The 26,368-nt window shown below is 44.3% G+C and overlaps 2 protein-coding genes across 3 annotated transcripts in view; one reads left to right on the top strand and one right to left on the bottom strand.

Annotated features, from left to right (window-relative positions):
• The window catches only part of LOC129381492 (uncharacterized), a 234,247-nt gene that overhangs the window by 105,963 nt on the left and 101,916 nt on the right, over positions 1-26,368 (top strand). The gene's annotated exons all lie outside the window — the stretch shown is intronic.
• LOC129381378 (uncharacterized) lies at positions 1,641-25,318 on the bottom strand. Its single transcript, XM_072285574.1, has 4 exons — positions 24,958-25,318; positions 15,865-16,352; positions 2,886-2,997; positions 1,641-2,570 (listed from the first exon to the last, which is right to left on the bottom strand). Exons 2-4 carry the CDS (start codon positions 16,195-16,197, stop codon positions 2,500-2,502), a joined length of 516 nt encoding a protein of 171 aa, XP_072141675.1. The 5' UTR covers positions 16,198-16,352; positions 24,958-25,318; the 3' UTR covers positions 1,641-2,499.

The following is a 26,368-nucleotide window of genomic DNA, read 5'->3' as shown; positions in this document are numbered from 1 at the left end:
GATAGCACGTCGTGCAGGATGAAAGCAAACACTTGCTAGCATCAAATTTAGCCGCATAATATTACTTTTCTCTATTTACTATTACCGTATATACTCCTGTAAAATCCGCACTTTCTTATTCCGAGATTAGGGGTGAAAATTGGAGGTGCGCCCATAACAGGAAGAAAAAAACTTCTTTTTCGTGAATCTTTTCTGTGGTACCGGCCTTTATTGAACTACTGTGGTGGCTTGTACAGGCTCTGGATATTCCCTCAGAGGGCCACCTTCCCGCTAGAATGAATTCTGAAGCCCCAGAGACCAGCGATGGCAGCCCCTCGTAGGCAGCCGCTAGACCTTGGAGGCTGTGATATTGCTACCTGGAGGAGCCGGAAATTCGGCATAGCTGCCTTGTATTGCCACCGATTAAAAATAAAGAAAGCTTCCGTACTCTCGCACCACACAACAAATACCACTACCAACATTCTAACGAAATTCGAGGGCGCGGCCTACACAGTCACAATTTTTAAATATTTGTCTTCGGGGATTTTTTTTTACAATGTTCTGAGTGCCATTTTTACGTGGGTGCGGCCATTACACCAGTATATACGGTATTCGTATATTTTTAGGGTTGTTTCTTTTCCGGTTTTAAATATTTTTTTTTATTTTCGAAGCGTAAAAAGGGGGTGGTATTTTTTTCAAGCTGGAAATTGGGGAGAAATTTATTTTTTTCCGGTAAAATCTACAATTGTACGAATAGATCATTCGGGTATTTTTCAATTTTATTGGAGGGTGTCATGAGTGTAATGAGAAGGAAAGTCACTGAAGAATAAAAGTGGGTTGGAGTGCATATGGCAGACATTGTCAGCACCAGTTGGAAGCTTACAATTATCATTGAAAAGAAAGGCGTACAAACAATGCATCTTACCGGTGTTGACATATCGGGCAGTGACTCGGACATTGATACAGACGCTTGAGAACAAGTTAAGGAACGCGCAAAGAGCGAAGAAGAATGGCAGGCATAAAGTTGAGAGACAAAACAAGAGCGGTTTCGATCAGAGAGCCTACACGGATAGCCTATAACCTAGTAGGCATTAAGAGAAAGAAATGGAGCCGGGGGGGGTCATGTAATGCGCAAGTTAAATAACGGGTGGAGCATAAGGGTTACAGAATGGGGGGCGAATAGAAGGGACGCGCAGTCGAGGACGGCAGAAGACTAGGTGGGGCGAAGAAATCAAGACATTCGTGGGCACTAGTTGGAATTGTTTGGCGCAGGACAATGGTAATTAGAGATCGCAGGGAGGGGCCTTCGTTCTGGAGTGAACATAAAATGGGCTGATGATGATACTTGACTGTAAGCGCAAGAAAAGCCTACTGTGCCTTTTCTTCAGCCGGCCTCCGCAGAATGCGCTCGTTGGGCGGTTGGTTGAGGGCCTTGTAGCGTCGCCGTTCTGGGCACAGCTTGTGCACAACTATCAGTAACTAGAGTTCACTTAAGCAAACGGGCTCTTAACTTCGTTGTCTCGACGCAGGGTTCGTGCTAGCACGTGCGCACCGCGAACTCTTTGTAGCATGTGTGACAACCCCACTTATGGGGTGCAAAGGTTCGTGTTCTCTCTCTTAGGCGGAGCCTCCGAGAACCCAATTGAGGACAAAGCCGTTGGTTTGAACACACACAAAGACTTTTAATCAAAAATAAAAAGGCAAAAAGCAAATAGAACGAAACAGAAAGCATGCATAAAATAAACATTCAAGAAAACATAGCAGTAAGGTACACACTTAGGGCTTTAGCGAGGGCGCGAGTCCGGGCTTGCCACGAGGGCGGGGACGCGTCGCAGTCTCAACGCGGCGACGAGCTGGCAGAAGGAGAGGCGCCGGTCTCACCAAAGGTCGTGGCGTAGGTTGACCGACCGGGCGCCGGGAGCGCGCCAGCTCTGGCGAGGCGAGGTAACGCTGGCGGCTGGGTGGACGGCGGCGGCGTTCTGGCCGGGCAGAGAGCTCGGGCCCGTAGCCCGACTGCTCCCCTCTCGCCCACGGCGCGGAAGCTCGAACGCCGGCCTCGGGCAGCAGGCGGCACGGCAGACGGGGGTGGCGTTCTGGCCGGGCAGCTGGCGCAGAACTCGGGCCCGAAGCCCGACTGTTCTCGTCCTGCCCACTGGCGCAAAAGCTCACCGGCCTTGAGGAGCTGACGGCACGCTCAGGTAGACGGGCGACGCACAGGAACAGGTAGGCAGGAGGCCCCGGGCGGGTGAAGTCCTGGTGGGCTCGGGTCCGGAACCCGACGGCCCGTCTTCAACGCCCACTCCGGTGGTTGACCTCCTCCTGCCGTCGCTTCCTGGGACTCTCCTGGCGTCTCCCCGGCGTCTCCCTGCGTGTCCTCTTGCGTGTCGCCCCCCTTCTGCCAGCGCACCACGCTTTTTCTTGTGGTATGGCCGATTTGGCATTTACTGATTGGCTGCCCGACGCCCCGTGGTCTTTTCTAATTGGTTGCTTTTTTCTTTTTGTTTTTCCTGCGCCGCGCGTTCACGTGCCGGGCGCTCTTCGGCGTCGTCGTTTTCCTCCTTCCAGCTCGGCGCGCGTGAACTCGGCGTCGTCTGCTCTCGACCGTCCCGAGCCCCGCACCACGTCGCGCACCACACATCACAGCATGCAAAGAGAGAGAGAGTGAGAGAGAGAGAGAGAGGGTGGTATTTGGTTTCAGAATTCGCGGAAAAGACGCGTTTAACCCGGATATCCGGAGACACGTCCGGAATGCAAAAATCTGGTCAAATTGTGGTTGACCGGTAAAGAACAACGTTACGTTGATACATTCCAACATCTGCATAATTTGTGCCAAACGAACATCGGAGAAAATAACTGAGTCTACTTGCAAAAATGCAATAGAATTAGAAATACTCGCAAATACTTACCAAACAGCTGCCAATCAGGTGGGAGGGTATCCTTGATGGCCCCCGTGGCTAAGCCCACAACGCAGGCCACGCCATACAGACCGCATAGCGCCTTCAGTGCCGTGGTGGTCCACTGCACCAAACATCCGACAGACAAAATTTGTGAAACCATGCTGTAACTTATTATGAAGAGCTGGAAGTAGCTATCGCTCAATTCAAGTTTACAAATGCGTCGCTAAATAAAGCCTTTGAAGTGCTATGCTTGAATAATTGGGGCACGAATTACGTGTTATTGTGATCTCGATATTTAGTCTGACCAGCTCTCTTGAAGTGCGCATCTGCCGGCCAATACCACAGGCTATAACGAAAAAGCGCAGGCTAGCTAAAAAATAGTTATTCAAACACCGTTAGATTTGCTCATTAATAGTTTGTCGAGAAAGCTATTGATATTGTATTACCTGAGTATCATATGATAAACAGAATGCTATTGGAAACAATTCCGGAATATTATTGAATTGGTCAGTAAAAAGTTCACAATGCTGTGCCGTTCTTTGACGAGAACACGCCGTAAACTTACAGAAGTTACGTGATTTATGAACAGTATATATATATATATATATATATATATATATATATATATATATATATATATATATATATATATATATATATATATATATATATATATATGTCCCTTGTACGGTAATAATTATTAGGTCTATAATATTTCAAGTGATGAGGAACTATGAAGCTGGAGTTTCATACCGCTTACTGCTGCAATAGCCACAACAAAATATGCCCAGGTTAAATTGATGTGTCCTTGCCGATGAGGCAGTTAACACTAAACCTGAAGAAATTTGTGCACACAAAAATTAACATATACCTTCACGATAGGGACCTTCCACACAGCAAGCAGCTTGGGTCAGCTGGAGTAGCGGTCACCAGCAAGCTTCAAATTAACGGACGTTTAGCGAAGCAAAATTGATGCTTTAAGAACTGCGGCAATTAAAGCGACGTTTTGCTTTTGAAGCACAACATGTACAGAGCACTATAACATTACATAATCTTCAATTCCCTCGCAGGAGTTGTTGCAAAAGTAATACCACGTCACATTTGCAACATCACGTTTACCAGGTCAAGGTGTTTAGTCTTCAAGCATAAGCTCGAGCAGCTCACCTGAACAAGGATGTAAACGCAAACATGTACTACAGTACCAGGCGCCTACTTCCCACTGCTGTCTGTCTAGCTCCCCAGCAACCACTTCCCTATTATATGACGTAGGTGCCCAAAGGCGATAAGCAATTTCTTCTTCACGGCTGCGATAAGTGAGTAAGTAGAGCAAATGTCTATATTAAATCATTAATTTTCACACGGGCATTTTAAATGGACACTGAGCATCCCTCTACCCGATACTAACAAGCTGGATGTCGTGGACAGAAAGCACCAAGCACATCATGGCGACCAAACGGAGAAGGGGGACTTCACACTTCTGCGGGCGATACGACACGCGGCTAGCCAACGCAACAATCGCATCGAACACGTGACCGAGGAATTCTGGCTTTGTCAATTCTTAAGAGCCCAGCCGCGGTAACTTTCAGGAGGCATCCTTCAGGCACTTGAGCTATCATACTCGTGCTGAAGCGACAAGTTTAGTTGAATCTAATTACCTACGTCAGGCAAGCCATTCCAATCACTTATGTTTTGTTTTAGTCGAACAGCCAATGAGCTCGGATACTGACCATAAAAAGCATTGAGCCACGCCGTTTTCATAAAATTCCTTTCTGTCTCTTTCTACACAACACCGAAGTCGAAAATTTCTTATGTAGTAGCACCTGTGTCCAAGTCTGCAGCGAAAATAACAGTCGAAAAAATTCTTGAAAATGATGCCCTCATATCAGTTACAGGAGTTGCAGGATGAAGAATGCGGTTGCCGCTTGTTTTTTCTTCTCTATCCCATCTCTCCTCTCAAGCCCTTCTTCTTCTCGCGCTGTGCTGATTAGGGCACGTGGAGGCTACGTCATAACCCTGGCCAGGTTCGCGTTGTTTTTTTTTTTCTTGTTTCACAGCACCGCTCTGTTCGGGTTACTACCACTTCGCCGCGTTTTTCGGCTGCCACAATGCCTCCCGCGCCGGGCCGTGCTCCTGCTAAGAAGGGCTGTTGAATCTAATTACCTACGTCAGGCAAGCCATTCCAATCACTTATGTTTTGTTTTAGTCGAACAGCCAATGAGCTCGGATACTGACCATAAAAAGCATTGAGCCACGCCGTTTTCATAAAATTCCTTTCTGTCTCTTTCTACACAACACCGAAGTCGAAAATTTCTTATGTAGTAGCACCTGTGTCCAAGTCTGCCGCGAAAATAACAGTCGAAAAAATTCTTGAAAATGATGCCCTCATATCAGTTACAGGAGTTGCAGGATGAAGAATGCGGTTGCCGCTTGTTTTTTCTTCTCTATCCCATCTCTCCTCTCAAGCCCTTCTTCTCGCGCTGTGCTGATTAGGGCACGTGGAGGCTACGTCATAACCCTGGCCAGGTTCGCGTTGTTTTTTTTTTCTTGTTTCACAGCACCGCTCTGTTCGGGTTACTACCACTTCGCCGCGTTTTTCGGCTGCCACAATGCCTCCCGCGCCGGGCCGTGCTCCTGCTAAGAAGGGCTGCGAATATACCTTGTGTGAATAATGTGCGATCGCTTCACGTTCTCTGTACAATGCGTTGTTAGCGGCCCGACAACCCATCCCGCAAGGACAAAAGAGAAAGTGCGAGAAAAGGGACGAAGGAGGCCCCGCTACTCGCCGGCGCTTTGCCAGACCCGAAATGTGATACCACGCCGCCGTGTTTCGTTAGTAAAGACTTGCCAGTGCCGCTTGCATGGTGTGCATCACCGGCACCAACGAGAAAAACTAAAGGTGACGCATTGCGTCGTAGCCACGAGGAAATTCGACTTCGTGTAAAGTTCTTATTGCTCTTTTTCCAAATTAAAAAAAAAACGAGAACGATCGATTTGGGACAGTGAATCGCAAACCAAAACACGTAACACGTATAAGCGCCAGCAAACAACACAAGGAGGAACAGCAAGCGCTGACAGCATCAACTACAAGGAGGCGCGCTAGGCTCCAGGTGTCGCAGTGGCGGACCGACGTGTTTTTCCAGGGGTATATCAAGAAAGTAAATCACCAAATATTGTTTGTCACCTCCACCACCGGAAAAGGATGAGGAAGGGAAGAAAGGAGAGGCATTGCCAGTAGAAGAGATTGAAAGGGTGATTATTGCGGCGACACAAACCTTGCTAGCTGCTCAGAATTAATTGCGGAGAGAGTGAAAGTCAATAAAAGAGTGGCGGTAGAGACATTTCACGGCGAATAATCGATTCTGTCATGAAGCGAGCAAAAGCTAAGCTCGCGGGAAATGCCCACGGCCGCAACATTGTCGTAGTAGCAGGCGGGCTAAGTGACATCCTAAAAAAGAAAGGCACAGGACTAGCCCAGCGCTGGGTGAAGGAGGGTAGACAACTTGCGCGAGCTGTCCCCTCAGATGGAGATCGTGGTGTGCATGGTGCCTGAGGTGCCTGTACGTATGACAGTAGCGTACTAAGAGCCGTAGTGGCTGCTAGTGAGGATATATAAACAGGGCTGCTTTCTTGGGGGGCCCACGGGCGCTCAGGAGGCCTCTCTAGGTAGTAATGAAGTAGGCGCCCCAGGGAAACCGTAGAAAACCATCGGCATCAATAACAGAAAATGAGGAAAACAAGAAAGAAAGCTCGCTATGTTATAGGCTACAAAAACATTCAGGGCAGCCCAAGAAAGGAAAAGCGGGTAGAGATTGAGGAGTTGTTTAAAAGAGAACAAATAGGGGTGCATGCGGTTACATAATCGAAAATTAGACACCTGGAGGAGCCGTCGGTGTTTGAGAATCATGTTTTGGGAAGGGCGCAACAAACCTAAATCGGAAATAAAGGGAGAGTGAGACGGAATGCTCATCCATCATGGAGCCAAATGCAAAAGAATAAGTTCAATGCGTCAAGAGCATGTCTGCTTATCCTGTACTATGAGTGGAAAGAAAACTTCGCTGGGTGTAACGCATTTGTGGACCGGAAATTAGAGCACAGAAGAATCACCAGTTAGCTGAATGCCTAAGTTCTGATATTACGGGATTCGCGAATGATGCCGAAATTATCCAATTAGGTGACATAAATTCCCAGATAAAGGATCTAGATGGCTATACAGAGATCATCGGGAAGTGAATGCTAGATCATTCCGAGCAACGTAACCTCGTTATCGGTAGTACAGGGCCCAAGTATGACGGGCAGACCACGTGGCAAGTAAGAAACCGACAACTCATAATTGATTACTGTTTGATCACAGAAAGAATTCTTCATGACTGGCTGAGGGAAAAGGTCATTGACGAGGAGGCAAATAGGAGCATTGGGAGTGACCGTAAACGCATCATTTTGAAATTGGGAGATGTAGTTATGAAAGAGAACAAAGAGCGCAATATCGCGATTTCAAATCCTAATGCCAAACAAATAGCAAATATAGTCACAAGAGTCGAGAAAGAACTTCGGAAATGGCTAAGCAAGGAGTGGGAATATAGTGAGCTTCTAAGCATTATCGCGACAGAAACACGCAAAGAGAAGTAACATGTTCGCTCGAAACGAAAGATGAACCCAAAAAGCTGGTGGAACTGGGAGAATACGAGAAGCGGTCGCCGAATGACAGCGAGCATCCCGAGAGCACAGACACGCAAAGAAGCTGCAGTGTGCGCAGGATGAAGTAGCCAGAAAATGGGAAATATAGCGGGCAAAACATTCTGTGGTTAAGATACCGGTGCAAGCATAAATAGAAGGTGAAAGTTAACGTTGGTTCTCAGAAATACGCGAGAAAAAAAAGTCGCACGTACAATGTTTTGGACCTGCAGATAATATTATCAGGCAGGAATTCTGGAACAATTCAGCAGCACATCCTAGATGAAGATGGAAACAAGCTGGAAGGGGAGGCGGCAATAAATTACATAAAAAAATAAATAACAGCCGAAACTTTCCAAGGCAATGAAAGGGTTCTGGTAGATCAAAGAAGGAGCTTGAAAGACAACCAGATGGAAAAGGAGCTGGTGCTGAAAAACGTCAACTCGAAGATGGCCGACGAGGAAATTCCTTAGCGCACAGTCACAAGGCTATAGTTGGTTCCCGTAAGGCTAAATAATGGACTAAGACGAAAAGTAAGAAAGCTGTTTTCAAAGCACTGAAAAAAACCTTAAAAGAAAGATGTATACCAGAGAGTTCGGACGGGCGACAAAGTAGAAGGAATTCAATTTATAAAGGTAAGGGACAGAAAGATAGAATTTGGTCGTATAGACCAATTGACCATTACATCGGTAACGTACAGTTTCGCAAAGCAGGCAAGGCAAATAAATTAAAGCGTCAAGCATGGCATGATAATAATAACATTTCGGGAGAAATTCAGAATGGCTTCAAAATAGCCAGGCGTCTGGGTGGTAATTCATTTCTCCTTACTCAGTGTATAGAAATATCAAGAATAGAGAGGAAACCATTATATATAGCCTTTTTAAACGTTACAGGAGCGTATGACAACGTAGACCACAACAGTTTGTCGAATAATCTGGAAGGGGAAGGCTTAGCCGATAATTATCTACAGCTTTTGCAAAATGTTTAGCGAGAGAAAATACTGTTTGGGGGCATTGAAGGGGAAGGGATGAGGAGCGAGCCTGAGGTGCCTTTCTCCCCACTGCTGTTTATTATGTACAGGCTGAGGATCGGAAGAGCACGTATTAAGCAATATTGGGTTTAATCTCACATACAAACAGGCAAGTACACTACTAGAGCTACCGCTTCTTGGCTTGTTTTACGCGGCCAAACATTGTGTTGCTAGCTAACAAGCAAAGTGATATGCAACGTCTGGCCAATATTTGTGGACATGAAGGTGACAACATAGGTCTAAAATTTGCGTTAGAAAATCAGTTGCTGTGGTATTCGCTGAAAACAGTGAACAGACAGTGTCAATAGAGGGCTGGAAAATAGTTCGCGTAAGAGAGTATAAATACCACCGTATATGGATAAACGAAGGGAAATAGTATATGGAAGCCAATTAAAAAATAATAACAGTGAAGGGGAAGAGAAATACCTCGCATCGGGTGCTCACGGGAAGACTACAAATGACGCTTTGCAGGGTGATAAGGGGTGGACAAGAAGTCAGGGAAGCTCACAGTAAAATTGATTATGAAGAACGACTGAAGGATATGCAAGAAGGTGAATGGGCTTGTAGAGTGTTCAGGTATTTGTACATGAAAAGCATTGATTCACAGTGGAGGAAAAGAGCTACGAAGCTTACCATCAACAATACCATATGTATGGGGAGCAACACAGCAAAAAGGAACGTGAAGAGGAAACTCAGAGAGGCTGAGATAATCTCACGGGTGGCGGAATTCGAAAAGAAACCTGCTATGAGTTACTGCTTCAGAAGAAGATAATCTATGATAACTCAAAGGGAAGCTCACTACTTCTCGAATTGAGATCGGGATGCCTTAAAGTATGCACCTATAAAGCGAAATATAAGAAAGAAAAGAAGCATATGTTTGCTGCGCTAAAGATAGGCAAACGACGGTGCATGTTTCATTCGAATGGGAGATATCTGCCCAGTGGTCGATTTAGGCTCCAGTGGCCTTCTTGAAGCGCTTGGGTTGAGCGAGAGCAGAGGTAAAGTAAGCGTGTCGGCAATAGAGATTACTAAACGGCGATTGGAAGATTAGTGGAAGTAGGAAAACGACAAGGAACGAGGGAGTATAAAAGCAAAGTTGACGCTAAGGGTTCAGAAAATTTTTTTATGAGAATTGGTCGTTTGTATTTTTTCCATTATTTTTTTTTATTTTCGTATTCTTTGTTTTTTTTTTTTCTTTTTTAACATTGGTAGGACAGAGCTTGGTGGAGTAACCCACCGCCCCGTAACAAGAGGACTCTTTGGAACGGGGCGGTGGGTTTGCGCGCCGTTAAAAAGAGACCCGCTGTGGTTGCTCCAAAGCATGAGGTCGCGGGATCGAATCCCGGTCATGCCGGACGCAATTGCATGGGGGCCGCTTCTGTGTGCTTAGATGTAGGTCCACATTAAAGAAACCGAAGTGGTCCAATATATTCCGGAGTGCCCCACTACGGCGCGCCTCATAATAAAATCGTGGTTTTTGCATGTAAAATCCCATGAATTAATTAATGAGCATTAGGTGGCGTAATCTATTACTGATTTCTACTCCATGGCGCTCCTGATAGTATTGGTGCAACTACGATACGTAAAATTGCCTCACTGTGTCTCTGTGAAACTTAATAAGAGGTACAAATTGAAGGTCGTACAAGTCTACGCCCCTACATCTAGTCATGATTACCACGAAGTCGAAAGGTTCTATGAAGACGTGGAATTGGCGATGGGTAAAGTCAAAAAGAAATACACTGTACTGATGGGCTACTTCTATGCCAGGGTAGGCACGAACCGGGCAGGAGACACGTCAGTGGGGGAATATGGCACAGCCTCTAGGAATAGCAGGGGGAGAGTTATTGGTAGAGCTATATGCGCATAATTGATACCTTCTTCCACAAGCGGTATAGCCGAAAGTGGGCGGTGAGGAACCCGAATGGAGATACTAGAAATGAAATATACTTTATGCTCTGCGCTAACCCTGGCATCATACAAGAAGTTGTGGACGAGCTCGGCATGGTGCGCTGCAGTGACCATAGGATGGTAAGAACTCGAATTAGCCTAGACCTGAGGAGGGAACAGAAGAAACTGGTACATAAGAAGCCTATCGATCAGTTAGCGTTAACAGGGAAAATAGAGAAACTCAGGATCAAACTACAGCACAGGTATTCGGCTTTAACTCAGGAAGAAGACCTTAGTGTTGAAGCAATGAACGAAAATCTTATGGGCATCATTAAAAAGCGTGCAATAGATGTCGGTGGTAACTCCGTTAGACAGGATACCAGTAAGCTATCACAGGAGACGAACGATGTGATCAAGAAACGCCAGTGTCTGAAATCCTCTAACCCTACAGCTAGACTAGAGCTGGCAGAACTTTCCAACTTAGTCATCAAGTGTCAGACAGCTGACATAAGCAAGTATAATATGGACAGAATTGGACATGCTCTCAGGAACGGAGGAAGCCTAAAAGCAGTGAAGAAGAAACTAGGAATAGCCAAGAATCAGATGTATGCGTTAAGAGACAAGGCTGGCAATATCCTTACTAACATGGACGAGATAGTTCAAGTAGATGAGGAGTTCTATTGATGTTTGTACAGTACCAGTGGCACCCACCACGAGAATGGTAGAGAGAATAGTTTAGATGAATTTAAAATCCCACAGGTAACGCCGGAAGAAGTAAAGAAAGCCTTGGGAGCTATTCAAACGGGTAAGGCAGCTATACAGTACCAGTGGCACCCACCACGAGAATGGTAGAGAGAATAGTTTAGATGAATTTAAAATCCCACAGGTAACGCCGGAAGAAGTAAAGAAAGCCTTGGGAGCTATTCAAACGGGTAAGGCAGCTGGGGAGATCAGGTAACAGCAGATTTGTTGACGGATGGTGGTTAGATTGTTCTGGAAAAACTGGCCGCCATGTATAGGCAGGGCCTCATGACCTCGAGCGTACCAGAGTCTTGGAAGAACGCTAACATAATTATAATACGTAAAAAAGTGGACGCCAAAGACATGAAAATTTATACACCGATCAGCTTGCTGTCCGTTGCCTACAAAGTATTTACTAAGGTAATCGCAAACAGAATCAGGAACACCTTAGACTTCTGTCAACCAAAGGACCAGGCAGGATTCCTTAAAGGCTACTCAACAATAGACCATATTCACACAATCATTCAGGTGATAGAGAAATGAACGGAATATAACCAACCCTTATATATATAGCTTTCATTGATTACATGAAGGCGTTTGATTCAGTCGAAATCTCAGCAGTCTATAATTTTTTGTTATTTATTACATACTGCAGACCACAACAGGGTCCAAGCAGTACAGGCAAAACATAGTAATAAGTGTACAACAGGAATAAGAATGCGGGAACAAGACAATACAGATAGCGGAAAGAAGTGTTATTAAAACTACGACGAAGTTGTAAGATGGTTCCATCCAGATATGGTACGTGGTTAAAAAGAAAATTTATATGGCGTTAGTGACTGCGTGTTGTGGTTGTTCTTGGATGTCGGGTGGATAGAGGAGTTTCTTTGAATTCTTTCAAGTTTATTAATGTTTTCTTTAGTAAGATGGTCCCACACTATAGATAAATATTATAGTTTCGGTCTGATGTAGGTGTAATATGCTAGGTGTTTCATATTCTGCTGGGGGCATTATTAAGCTTATGCTTTAGTAAACAAAGCTTACGGAATGGAGACGAGCATATGTTTTCAATGTGCAAGTTCCAGGTAAGATCGCTAGTTATCGTAACGCCTAAATACTAGTAACTATGGACCTGTTTTAATGTTGATGAGCCTAGTTGATAAGTATAGCTTAACGAATTCTTTTTATGGGCAATCTGAACAAAAACAGTTTTTTCTGTGTTAACAATTATAAAAAATTCACTGCACCAATGAACCACATTGTCTAGGCTCGCGTTAAGTTCGTTTTGATCTTCCGCCCACGTCATTTGATGAAATAACACACGGTCACCTGCAAACAATCGAATTTCTGTTCCTGGTGTAATGACGGTAACCATATCGTTAATATACAGCTGAAATAACAATGGCCCCAGGACGCCTCCCTGGGGCACTCCTGAGGTGACTGGAAGACCACTCGAGTCGTTGTCATTAACTGAAACAAATTGCACTCTGTAGGCTAGATAATCGGCAATTCAGGAAATGAAAATATCGGGAAGGTTAATCTCTTTTAGTTTGTGCATTAGTTTTAAATGACTAACCTTGTGAAACGCTTTTCTAAAGTCCATATATACGGCGTCAATTTGACCATGATTATCTAACGTTTTTGGAAAAGTATGGACTAATGTAACTAATTGTGTCATTGTCGAGTAGCCTTTTCTGAAACCATGCTCAAAGTTACCTATTACGGAGTGTTGTTCTATGTATTTTGCAATGATATGGTCCCGCATTTCACAGCGTACAGAAGTTAAAGATATAGGACGGGATTTTTGTATTAGTAAGCGGTAACAGTGATTTACGAAAGAGCACAACAACATACTTCGCAATGATTTCAGCATACCACCGAAGAAAGACATTCGGTAAAGCCATGGAGGCATTACGGAATCAAGGTATAGACGAGCAGTACGTAAAAATACTGAAAGGTATCAACAGCGGCTCACCTACGGGGCCTTAAATATAGCCTTAAATATAGGGTTCTACTTAAACTGAGGATAACGTAACCAGCTATAGAAAAAAGAATGATGGGTGTAACGTCAAGGGATAAGCAAAGACCAGATCAGGTAAGGGAACAAACGCTACTTAATGAAATCTTATTTGAAATTAAGAAACGAAATGGGCATGGGCAGGACGTGCAATGAGGGGGGACGGCATAATGTTAGGTGGGGGGATGAGATTAAGAAGTTTGCAGGGACAACGTGTGCACGATTAGTACATGACCGGGATAGTTGGAGAAGTGTGGGAGCGGCCTCTGCCCTGCAGTGGGCGCAACTAGGATGATGATGATGATGATGATGATGATGATGATGACGACGACGACGACGACGACGACGACGACGACGACGACGACGACCTGTCTGTCGTTGCCATAGAGTTTCCTACAAAATTACTAGAGGGAACTCTGGCGCTGCAGTCGTTGTCCTACCATGGGAATGATGGGAAGTACATGGATTTGTCTGATCTTCGTGCTTGTGGATACAGACGTTCTTGTGGCTTTGCATATTACGCTATATAAATATTATTGTCCTATATTTCGGCGCAATTTATATCCTTCGAAGTGCAGAAGACGGCGGGAACGCGTACAGTTTCTATTAATTGCAACGATTGAGCTTGTCCAGTTGGCCAAATCGAAACGCGCCAAGCGTCTCAAGGCGCTGGCATGCCCACGATAAATTCATAAGGGCGTTTCATTCGCTTATCGATACGTACGTCCTTGGCTTAATGGTTTCAATATCAGGCTTCTGTGCTAGAGTCCCTGTGTTCGAATCCTGCCGTCGGGCAATTTTAATTATGTTTATTTAATTATTTATTCCGCAATATACTGTTGAAAATGACGAGTTAACAAAGTCACAATGCCGTTTGAAGCCAAAAGGACGGAGTTTAGGCAAATCCATGTACTTCCCATAATTCCCATGCTAAGACAACCGCTCCCATTGCAGCTCCCGTAGACACTAGCGCCAGAGTTCGCTCTAGTAATTCTTGTCGGAAAGTCTATGGTCGTTGCCAAGCTTCGTGATAAGTTGCTAAACCGACAACCCATGCAGCTAGTCAGTTTGCGAACTGCAACAAATGAATGGCTTTTACTGCAATAACCTCCAAACGTGACCGCACAGCCGTGAGAAACTGAAGTACTTCGATGCCATCGTCATCATCAGCCTCCGCCTATTTCTATGTCCACTGCAGGACGAAGACCTCTGCCAGCAACCGCCAATTACTTCCGGTCTTCTACAAGTGAGTCCGAGATGCAGCTGCAAATTTCTTCACTTCATCACCTAACCTATTTTTATACTTCCCTCGTGTGCCCTTCCCTTAGTATGGTAGCCATTCTGTAACTCTAATGGTCTACCGGTTATCTAGAAGAACCGAGTGGCCCGCCGAGCTGCATTCTTTTTCTCCTAATGTCAACTAAATATCGGCTATCCCCTCTTGCTCTCTCGTCCACGCCGATCGTTTCCCGTCTTGAAACGTTACGCCTTGCATGTTTCGTTCCTTCGTTCTTCGTGCGGAGCTTAGATTTTCTCGAGCTTCTTTGTTAACGTCCAACTTTCTCTCACATATGTTGGCACCGGTATAACCTAATGATTACACATTTTTCTTTCCAATGACAGTGGTAAGCTGCCAGTCAGGATTTTTTAATGCCTCCCGTACACATGCAATGCATATTTACTCTTGTGTGAATATACTTCTCATTTTCAAGAACCCGTGGGGGTAATTCTCCGACATCAACGTGCTCCTGCGTCAATGCTGACTGGCGATCATGAAATGTTTTTTCCTTGCTTCGTTACATTATCTTTGTCTCCTGCATATTATCCTTCAACCCCACCCTTGCATTGCCTCTGGTAAAACACTAAATGAAATGTTTTCAATTCATACGCACTCTTGCCGAAGAATACCATGTCATCTGTTAAGCTACGGTTGCAGAGATATTCGCAATTGATCTTCACTGCTAAGCCGCCGCAGTCTGGTACCTTTAATACTTATATAAGCATGCAGTGTATAGCAATGACAATATTGTGCCTCCGTCCCAGACCCCTTTCTTTAAAGGCAATCTTCTACTTTCCTTCTGGAGAACCAATGCAGCCGCGAAATCTTTGCAGACATTTCCTAAGATATTCAAGTATCCGTCTTGTACTCTTTGATTGCGCTGTGCTTCCATGACTGCTGATATCTCTACTGAATCAAATCATGTTTCTTAATGAATGAAAGGCATATACAGAGATTAAGTGTACTTCAAATGTTCACAATTGACGGATTTGTGACAAGCATCTGGTCGATTATAGAATATCCCTTCGTTAAGCACGCGGGTTGTCTTGGTTGAATGAAGTCCAGTGTTTCCCTGATTATGTCGGAAATTATCTTGCTTCAATACTGAAAGCAAGCTCATGTGTCTTTAATTCGTCAATTCTTTATTGGTTTATGCTCTCGTAAGCTATAGGAACTCAGTATCCAATATCGCAGAACCGTCTATTGCAAAACGAGTAAGAACACTTAAAATGTTTACAGAATGGCCCTGTATTTACGTTGTACAATGCATTGTTTCCCTCCACGTGACATAACATAATTATTTGACTGTTGAGCAAATATTTGCGACAAATGTAGGTCACAAGCACGTTGCAGAAATACATACGATCCCATTGTCGTTCTCTGCCATGACCTTGAGGTAGGTAGCTGCTGCAAGGACGCACAGCGTCACCACCATGACGACCGCAGCCAGCACAGCATGGGCCTCTGCATACTCATAAGGGCCGAATACGGGCAAGGAGGCGAGCGCAGTAGACGCCACTGGACCGGCGTAAGCCACAATCCTGCAGCACCAGCCGTAGATGGCCTCGGCTGTCTGGGGTATCCCCGGCTGCTGCTCTCTGTTTATTTCTGATGCCCAGAAGTACAGCAGCAGCCGGGTTAGCCCCCTGGCAGCCAGCGTGGCCACCCAGGCTTGCCAGGAGCCCCAGTGGCCCATGCAGGCGGAGAGCGTTGGGAAGGTTGGCGTCGTCTCAGAATGAGACGGAACAAAGAAAATGTTCCATCCAAGTAGAAAACACACTCCGGACTAACTGACCTGCGCTCGCTCACATATTCAATTTCGCTATCCAATCAGGTCAAATTCCTCACGCACTGAAACGATCCAAGGTAAAAGACATCTTCAAGTGAGGCAATAAAGATGAGACAAAATATTACAGGCCAATATCTGTGATAACAATTTTTTCTAAAGGCTTAGAAAAAATATTCTTTTCTCGACTGACTAACTTCTTTGACAAAATAAATCTTCTTTCCGACACGCAGTTTGGTTTTAGAAAAGGACGCTCTGCTGAAACAGCTTTATTTAAGTCTTAAAGAAAGTGTGCTACAAAACATTGAAAATAAACACATAACTTCCGGTCTTGTCGTAGATTACAGTAGGGCATTCAATTCACTTAACCATAACATACTTATACTAAAACTCTCGGACTATGGGGTTCGTGGTAAGTAGCTTGAACTATTCAGTTCGTACTTAGCCAACAGGACTCAGTCTGTGTACATTGGCAATTACCATTCATCTCCCATCGATATAAAATGTGGTGTACCTCAAGGCAGTATTTTAGGTCCTCTTTTGTTTAACGTATACATAAACGAAATTGCCCGTATTGACACAAGCTCAAAATTTACCATATATGCCGATGATAGCACTATCCTACTCTCCGGAACTGATGAAGCCGATCTAGCGTCAAGATGTAATCAGGTCCTTTAGAAGCTCGTATTCGGGTCAAATTCTAACTGCCTCAAGATTAACCCAGCTAAAACCAAGGTACTTTTCTTCCGTGCTAAAAATAAAGTAAATAATTTAGAACAGGATATATACTGCGACGGGCACAGGATCGAAATCGTCAGTGAATATAAAATTCTCGGAGTAACATTTAGCTCTAATATCGCATGGGATTCGCATGTTGACAACTTATGCAAAACACTTTCAATGACCACAGGAGCTCTATCGCGTTGCCGTACAATTCTCCCAGTGGAAGCCAAAAAACAAATTTATTCTGCATTGTTCGCTTCCCATATTAATTACTGAGTCTCGTATGGTTGACCACTACACAAAGGAATATTACGAGGATTTGTATATTACAAAAGAAAGTCGTTCGTGATATCGCAAATATCGATTATTTAGCTTCCACAGAGTACTATTTTAGGTTGTACAACATTATGACAATACAATATATGTATGAATTTCGTGTTTTGCGTTCATTCTATGTGTCTTCACCCACTTTTAAAAACATTTTTAGTAGAATAGCATTGCTTCAGCAAAATACTAATGTTCGTACACGTTTTTCACTTTTGGATAATTTCCGGTTTCCGCACTTTTTTTTACAAACTGCAGTCTTTGAAATATAATCTTCCGTTAATCCTAAATAAATACAAAGATATAGTAAAGCCCACACTATCATTACTTCAACAGCTCTTATCTTAAAAAATATCATACCTACCACTGTTGTCGTGAAGCTACGTACATTCATAAGTCTTCTGTTTTTCCCTTAGCAAAAGCTAAATACTCCTGTGTCTGCTTGTATTTCACATTGTAGTGTTTTTAGAATGTGATCTTTTCTTCGTGTATTATATGTGTTTCTGTGTATGCATACGTGAATTCATATATATATATATATATATATATATATATATATAGGAATTCACATATGCATACAATTATTATTTTCTGTTATTTTCTGTTCCATAGGTTTTTGTTTAACGGTTCGACATTCACGTTGAGGTCAAGCCCTGCCTTGAATATGGTGCCCGGGCCTCTGTCAAGCTGCAGACTGCAGCTTTTAGCCCTGTCAACCACAAAACTTGTTTTGGAAAATAAAGAATTTGAATTTGACTAATGAACAGCATCCACCCTGTGACGTGTACAGGTGCGCTCCGTTCATGTCGCGATTTGCACAGCGGCACCGGAAAAGCCAGGAGAGAGCCGATTTATTTGTTTTTTGAATTTGTGGCGTGCTCGCGCCGCATAGCGCTGCCGCGTTCGCCGATTATCATCACGAACTTTTCTACAAGATGTACGTGAGTTCAAAAGTGCAAAAAGAATGTCAGAGGTTGTTCAGGGGCCCTTTTAATGAACATTAGACCCGCCGTGGTTCCTTACTGGCTGTGGTGGTTGGCTTCTGAGCACGAGGTGGGGGGATCAAATCCCGGCCACGGCGGCCGCTATTCGATGGGGTTCAAACGCAGAAACACCGGTGTACTTAGATTTAGGTGCACATTAGGAACCCCAGGTGGTCCAAATTATTCCTGTGTGCCCCACTACGGTGTGCCTCATAATCATATCGTGGTTTTGGCATGTAATGCCTCAGAAATGGGTGCAGTGGTGGCGCCGAGGTAGAGCATCCGCCTCGCGTGCAAGTGGACCGTGGTTCGAATCCCGGTGCCGCACAATTTTCCACCGGAAAAAAAGCAAATCCGCGTGTTGATAAAATTGAAAAAACAGGCCTGGAGTGAGGCCTGATCCCGGTGACCAGAAGCGGTAACGAGCACTCCCTCACCAGAGGAGGATTGGCCACCATGGTGCAGTATTGGCCACAACCTCCTATATGAACACAACAATCAAACCCCGGCCCTCAGTCCCCAGCAGCTGCGAAGCAACTGACCACGGCGGCGGTCAGACCTGTGACGCAGCAGAGGGTGCTAAGAATCCCTGGATCGCGACAGGCCACCATTAGAATCGGAACCTGGCAACGTTTAACGCTATAACATCATCTAGTGAGGCAAGTCTAGCAGTCCTATTGGAGGAATTAGAAGGCTGCAAATAGGATATAATAGGGCTCAGTGAAGTTAGGAGGAAAAAAGAACCATACAGAGTACTAAAAAGCGGGCACGTCCTGTACTACCGGGGCTTCGCGGAGAGACAAGAACAAGGAGTCAGATTCTTGATTAATAAGGATATAGCTGGTAAAATAAAGGAGTTCTATAGCATTAACAAGGGGGTGGCAGGTCTTCTTGTGAAAGTTAATAAGAGGTACAAATTGAAGGTCGTACACTTCTACCCGTCTACATCCAGTCATGATGACCAGCAAGTCGAAAGCTTCTATGAAAACGTGGAATACGCGATGGGTAAAGTCAAACCAAAACAGAGTATACTGATGGCCGACTTCAATGCCAGGGTAGGCAAGAAGCAGGCTTGAGACAGGTCAGTCCGGGAATATGGCATAGGTTCTAAGAATAGCAGGAAAAAGTTATTAGTAGAATTCGCAGAACAGAATAACATGCGGATAATGAATACCTTCTTCCGCAAGCGGGTTAGCCGAAAGTGGACGTTGATGAGCACGAATGGCGAGACTAGAAATGAAATAGACCTTATACTCTGCGCTGACCCTAGCTACATACAATATGTGGACGTGCTCGACAAGGTGCGCTATAGTGACCATGGGATGGTAGGAACTCGAATTAGCCTAGACTTGATGTAGGAACGGAAGAAACTGGTACATAAGAAGCCGATCGATGAGTTAGCGGATCAATGAGAAAATAGAGGAATTTCGTATCAAGCTACAGAACAGGTATTCGGCCTTAACTCAGGAAGAGGACTTTAGTGTTACACGAATGAACGACAATCGTATGGGCATCATTAAGGAGTGTGCAATAGAAGTCGGTGGCAACTCCGTTAGAAAGGATACGAGTAAGCTATCGCAGGAGACAAAAGATCTGATCAAGAAACGCCAATAAATGGAAGCCTGGAACGGAGGAAGCCTAAAAGCTGTGAACAAGAAACTAGCAATAGGCAAAAACCAGATGTATGCAGTAAGAGACAAAGCCGGCAAAGGGGGAAGGCAGCTGAGGAGAATCAGGTAACACCAGATTTGTCGAAGGATGGTGAGCAGATTGTTCTAGAAAAGCTGGCCACCTTTTATACGCAATGCCTCATGACCTCGAGCGTACCGGAATCTTGGAAGAACACCAACATAATCCTAATCCATAAGAAAGGCGATGCCAAAGACTTGAAGAATGATAGACCGATCAGCTGACTGTCCGTTCCCTACAAAGTATTTACTAAGGTAATCGCAAATAGAATCAGGAACCCTTATATATAGCTTTCATTGATTACAAGAAAGCGTTTGATTCAGTCGAAACCTCAGCAGTCATGGAGGCATTACGGAATCAGCGTGTAGACGAGCCGTATCTAAAAATACTGAAAGATATATAGCGGCTCCACCACCACCGTAGTCATACATAAAGAAAGCAACAATATCCCTATAAAGGAAGGCGTCAGGCAGAGAGATACGATCTCTTCAATGCTATTCACAGCTTGTTTACACGAAGCCTTATTTATGTTTCCAACTACTGAATCTGAAATAATGTTCGTGTTTTCGAACCTCCGGTAGAGTAAATCCAAGGATAAAGATGGTTTTCAAATCCAACCATTTAAATTTGTAATAGACTTATTAGCCCCGACACTAGTATATATTTATAACCTTTGTTTAAGTAGCGGCGTCTTCCCAAAACAAATGCAGATCGCAAAGGTTGTTGCCATACATAAAAGTGGATCTGTTTCTGACTTTTCCAACTACAGACCAATATCGATTCTTCCAGTACTGTCTGAAGCATTAGAAAAAATTATTCATTGCCGGTTGACTAACTTTCTAAGTAAGCATTCTGTTCTTTCTGACTACCAGTTTGGATTTAGAAAACAGAGGTCGACTGAGATGGCATTGACTAAACAAAAAGAAATTGTAATTTCCGCCTTTGAAGAAAAGCTTCTTGTTCTCGGGATATATATAGACTTATCCAAAGCATTTGATCTAATTGACCACTTTCTATTATCTCAGAAACTCAGTCACTATGGCATTAGGGGCATCAGTCTTGCTTTAATACAGTCTTACCTAAAGTACCGTAAACAAATGGTGTGTTTAAATGAAACCTCATCAGATGTTGAGCCAATCTTATCCGGTGTACCACAGGGAAGCATTTTAGGGCCTCTGTTGTTTTTAGTTTATATAAATGACATTTTTCATACCCCCTTTCCGGTTCATCTCGTAGCTTACGCTGATGATATTACAATGCTCGCCACAGGAAACACACTAGCTGAGTTATCCATCCGTGGCAACCAATTTTTGGAACATTTGCGTCACTGGTGTAATAAAAATTGTCTTAAAGTTAATACGAATAAAACAAAAGCTGTGATATATAGAACAAAAAATAAAATAGTAAGTGGTGATATCGAACTATTATTAGGTAATGACAAGATTGATATTGTATCCAGTATAAAATCTCTTGGTGTTATATTCTCTGAGACACTCAATTGGGACCTACAAGTTGAAAATATTCGTGCTAAAATGAACAGGTTAAATGGGGTGTTATGCAAACATAGGTTAACCCTTCCCACACAGGTTAAACTCCTCATTTATAATTCATACATAACGCCAGTGATTACTTATTGCCACACAGTTTGGGGTACAACGACACAACACAATAAACAGCGCCTTTTAATTGCACAAAAGCGTGCGGTAAGGCTGATAGCTAATATACCGTGGAATGCTCACACCAGAGAATATTTTCGGCAGTTCAATATTTTAAGTGTAACTACCTTGTATGTGTTCAAACTTCTTTACATTTACAAAACTGATGTAGCAACTAACAACAACCTTATGCTAACAATGTTTCAGCTTGTACGTCATGAACCTACATATGATGTACGTCATTCTATGTCATGGTCACTACCGTTAAGTCGCACCAAATACCGCACACAATCTTTATCGTACAATCTGCCTAGGTATCTAAATGTTCTCGAAGAAAATCGTTTTTCCCTTGGGTTGCTTTCTATACAAACTTTCATAGAATTGATCAATCTTTTCGGGCTTTCGAGCGAATAGCTCACCTGTGTAACTGTATTGTAGTGGACTTGAATGAATTATATTTATCTGTATTTTTTGGCGTTAGAATTGTGTAATGGGAATTGACGAAGAAATTGTGTCATTGCGTTAATTGTGTAAAATCATAACAATGTAATAGATTCCGTGTAAAAATCGCAGTTATGCAATAGATTACGAGTATTGTGATTTTGAATTCTGTTTGTGTATACTTTGCAACCTGTCGTATTGCCTTTGTTTCTCACCTCACTGCTGCTCTGTAGGGCGTAGGGGGTCCTCAAGCTGCAATCGGCAGCTTTTTCCCTTCCGTCCTCTCTCATTTCTGTACTTTGTTTTGAGAGAAATAAAATATATATCTATGTATCTATTCCGAGACCTGGATTCGGAATACTTGGGGATAAGAGTTAATGGAGAATACCTTAGTAACTAATGGATGATATTGGCTAGCTTAGTAACTCAGGGGACCAATTGCAATGCCTACTCACTGACCTGGAGCGGCAAAACAGAAGGGTGGGTCTAAAGATTAATCTGCAGAAAACTAAAGTAATGTTTAACGGTCTCGGAAGAGACCAGCACTTTACGATAGGTGGCGAGGCACTGGAAGCGGTAAAGGAATACATCTACTTAAGGCAGGTAGTGACCGCGGGTCCGGATCATGAGACTGAAATAAAGAAAAGAATAAGAATGAGCTGGGGTGCGTTTGGTAGGCATTCTCAGAATATGAACAGCAGGTTGCCATTATTCCTCAAGAGAAAAGTGCATAACAGCTCTGTCTTACCAGTACTGACGTACGGGGCAGATACCTGAAGGCTTACGAAAAGGGTTCTACTTAAATTGAGGACGACGCAACGAGCTATGGAAAGAAGATTGATGGGTGTAACGTTAAGGGATAGCAAAAGAGCAGATTGGGTGAGGGAACAAATGCGAATTACTGATATCTTAGTTGAAATCAAGAAAACGAAATCGGCATGGGCTGGACATGTAATGAGGAGGGAAGACAACCGTTGGTGGTCATTAAGGGTTACGGACTGGATTCAAATGGAAGGGAAGCGTAGCAGAGGACGGCAGAAAGTTAGGTGGGTGGATGAGATTCAGAAGTTTGCAGGGACAACATAGCCACAATTAGTACATGACCGGGATAGTTGGAGATGTATGGGAAAGGCCTTTGCCCTGCAGTGGGCGTAACGTGCGATGATGATGAGGATGATGATGATGATGATGATGATGATGATGACGACGACGACGACGACGACGACGGCCTGTCTGTCGTTGCCAAGCTGCGCGATATGTCGCGAAACCAACAAACCATGAAGCTAGTCTGTTTGCAAACTGCAACAAATAAATGGCATTTACTACAGTAATCTTCAAACGTGACCGCAGTGTCGTGAGAAACTCAAGTACTTCGATGCCATCGTCATCAGCCTCCACCTCTTTTTATGGCCACTGAAGGACGAGCACCTCTTCCATCAACCGCCAATTTCTCCGGTCTTGTACCAGCTGATTCCGAGATGCAGCGGCAAATTTCTTCACTTCATCACCTAACCTTTTTTTATGCTTCCCTCGAGTGCCCTTCCCTTCCATTGACAGCCGTTCTGTAACTCTAATGGTCCACCGATTATCTAGCAGAACCGAGTGGCCCGCCGAGGTCCATTCTTTTTCTCCTAATGTCAACTAAATATCGGCTATCCCCTCTTGCTCTCCGGTCCACGCCGCTCGCTTCATGTCATTTAGCGCCTTGCATGTTTCGTTCCATCGTTCTTCGTGCGGAGCTTAGATTTTCTCGAGCTTCTTTGTTAACGTCCAACGTTCTGTCACATATATTGGCACCGGTATAACCTAATGATTCCACATTTTTCTTTTCAATGACAGTGTTAAGCTGCCAGTCAGGATTTTTCAATGCCTCGCGTACGCATCCAACGCATTTTTATTCTTGCGTGAAATTACTTCTCATCGTCAAGATCCCGCGGGAATAATTGTTCTACATGAACGTACTCCTGTGTCAACGCTGACTGGCGATCGTGAATTCTTGTTCACTTGCCTCGCTGTCCAACATTACCTTTGCCTCCTGCATATTATTCTTCAACCCCACCCTTGCATTGCCTCTGTTAAAATAGTAAATGAAATGTTTTCATTTCATACGCACTGTTGCCGAAGAATACGATGTCATCTGTTAAGCTACGGTTGCCGAAATATTCACCATTGATCATCACTGCTAAGCCACCGCAGTCTAATACCTTGAGTACTTATATAAGCATGCAGTGTATAGCAATGACAATATTGTGCCTCCGTCCCAGACCCCTTTCTTTGAAGGCGATTTTCTACTTTCCTTGTGGAGAACCGCCGCGGAATCTTCGCAGACATTTCCTAAGATATTCAAGTATGTGTCTTGTACTCCTTGATTGCGCTGTGCTTCCATGACCGCTGATATCTCTACTGAATCAAGTCGTGTTTCTTAATGAATGAAAGTCATATACAGAGATTAAGTGTACTTAAATGTTCACATTTGACTGATTTATGACAAGCATCTGGTCGATTATAGAATATCCCTTCGCTAAGCACGCGGGTTGTCTTGGTTGAATGGAGTCCAGTGTTTCCCTGATTAGGTTGGAAATTATCTTGGTTCAATACCGAAAGCAAGCTCATGTGCCTGTAATTCCTCAATTCTTTATTGGTTTATGCTATCGTAAGCTATAGAAGCTCAGTATCCAGTATCACAGAACCGTCTGTGATACTGTGATAACAACACTTAAAATGTTTACAGAATGACCCTGTATTTACGTTGTGCAATGCATTGTTTCCATCCACGTGACATAATATAATTATTTGACTATTGAGCAAATATTTGCCACAAATGTAGGTCGCAAGCATGTTGCAGGAATACATACGGTCTCATTGTTGTTGGGTGCCATGACCTTGAGGTAGGTCGCTGCTGAAAGTATGCACAGCGTAGCCACCATGACCACAGCCGCCAGCAACGCATGGGCCTCCGAGTACTCATAAGGGCCATATGTAGGCAAGGAGGCGAGCGCAGTGGACGCCACCGGATCGCCGTAGGCCGCAATCGCGCAGCACCAGCCGTAGATGACCTGTGCTGGCTCGGGTATCCCCGGCTGCTGCTGTCGGTAGATTTCTGAGGCCCAGAACCAAAGCAGCAGCCGGGTTAGACTCCTGGCAACCAGCGTGGCCACCCAGGTTTCCGAAGAGCCCCAGTGGCCCAGGCACGCGGAGATGGTCAGAAATGGTGGCCTTGTCTGAGAATGAGATGGAACAAAGAAAATGTTCCATCCAAGTAGAAAATACACTCCGGACTAACAAACATGAAATTGTAAGGAAACAGTGCTGTTAAGCGTTGCTGCCATTGTGTCGAGGCACGCGCACTGCTCGAAGAACAAAACAGACAACAGCCCAAGTCCCAAACCAAGGAGGCCCCCTTTTTATTGTAAGTGCACGGCTTTATGAATCCTGGTGGGCAAAGCGGACGACGCTCATTGGAGGAACACTGCAACGCCACAAGCGCCGTGCTAACATAGTATTGAGTGCGTACACGCTCGGACAAAAAAATAAAGAGCTAGAAAATCCCATTCGACGAAGTAGCTGGTTGTCACATGTCTGACTATAACCTGGAAAGTTATCGTGCAACCCTGCGAGGCACGTTTACTCAGCTTGTGTCCTAACAGATTGTACGTGGTTCACTAGGGGTACACAGCGATTCTCCAAAAGGGGGCCGAAAATGGGACAACCATAGTGTTGACGGTACTTACTCGCGTACAGATGTGTACTCCTAATAAACGTGCCAGAATTTCATCTACATAAGTACCCCTCCCTCGAACATGCGTAAATGAGGATGTGATAATGTAAGGTGGAACTTGCCAAAGCAAGACGGGTGGCTATGAGACGCCGTCGGATGTCTGCAGGCTAAGTTCGACCTCCTGATGTTTTTCAAAGCTCCCAGAAAGCAGGTGACACCACACGCATGACAAGAAGCTGCTCAACAGCGGGATAGACAGAGGTAACCACCGCAATGGTTAAAGAAAGGCGGAACGGTTATTGCAGTCGAAGAAGCGCGTCTTTTCAAAGTTGCACTTACCCCATTGATTGGCGGTAGGAGGATGTCATCCTTCTTAGTTCTCGCATTCTCCACGCACCAAATGTACCGGTATATCAACGAAACTTCCAGAATGATATAACCGAAATAGGTCCACATGATTTGATAATCGTCGCCTTTCAACGACCTATTCTTCTTTGCGTTTTCCTTCATATTTTGGCACGTTCCCACGAGGGGGAGAAGGCTGACCA

Source organism: Dermacentor andersoni, chromosome 11 (assembly GCF_023375885.2).
Source record: "Dermacentor andersoni chromosome 11, qqDerAnde1_hic_scaffold, whole genome shotgun sequence".
In the NCBI taxonomy this organism is placed as follows: Eukaryota; Metazoa; Arthropoda; class Arachnida; order Ixodida; family Ixodidae; genus Dermacentor; species Dermacentor andersoni.
The sequence above is the reverse complement of the archived record's forward strand: the minus strand, read 5'-3'. Positions and strand labels throughout refer to the sequence as shown.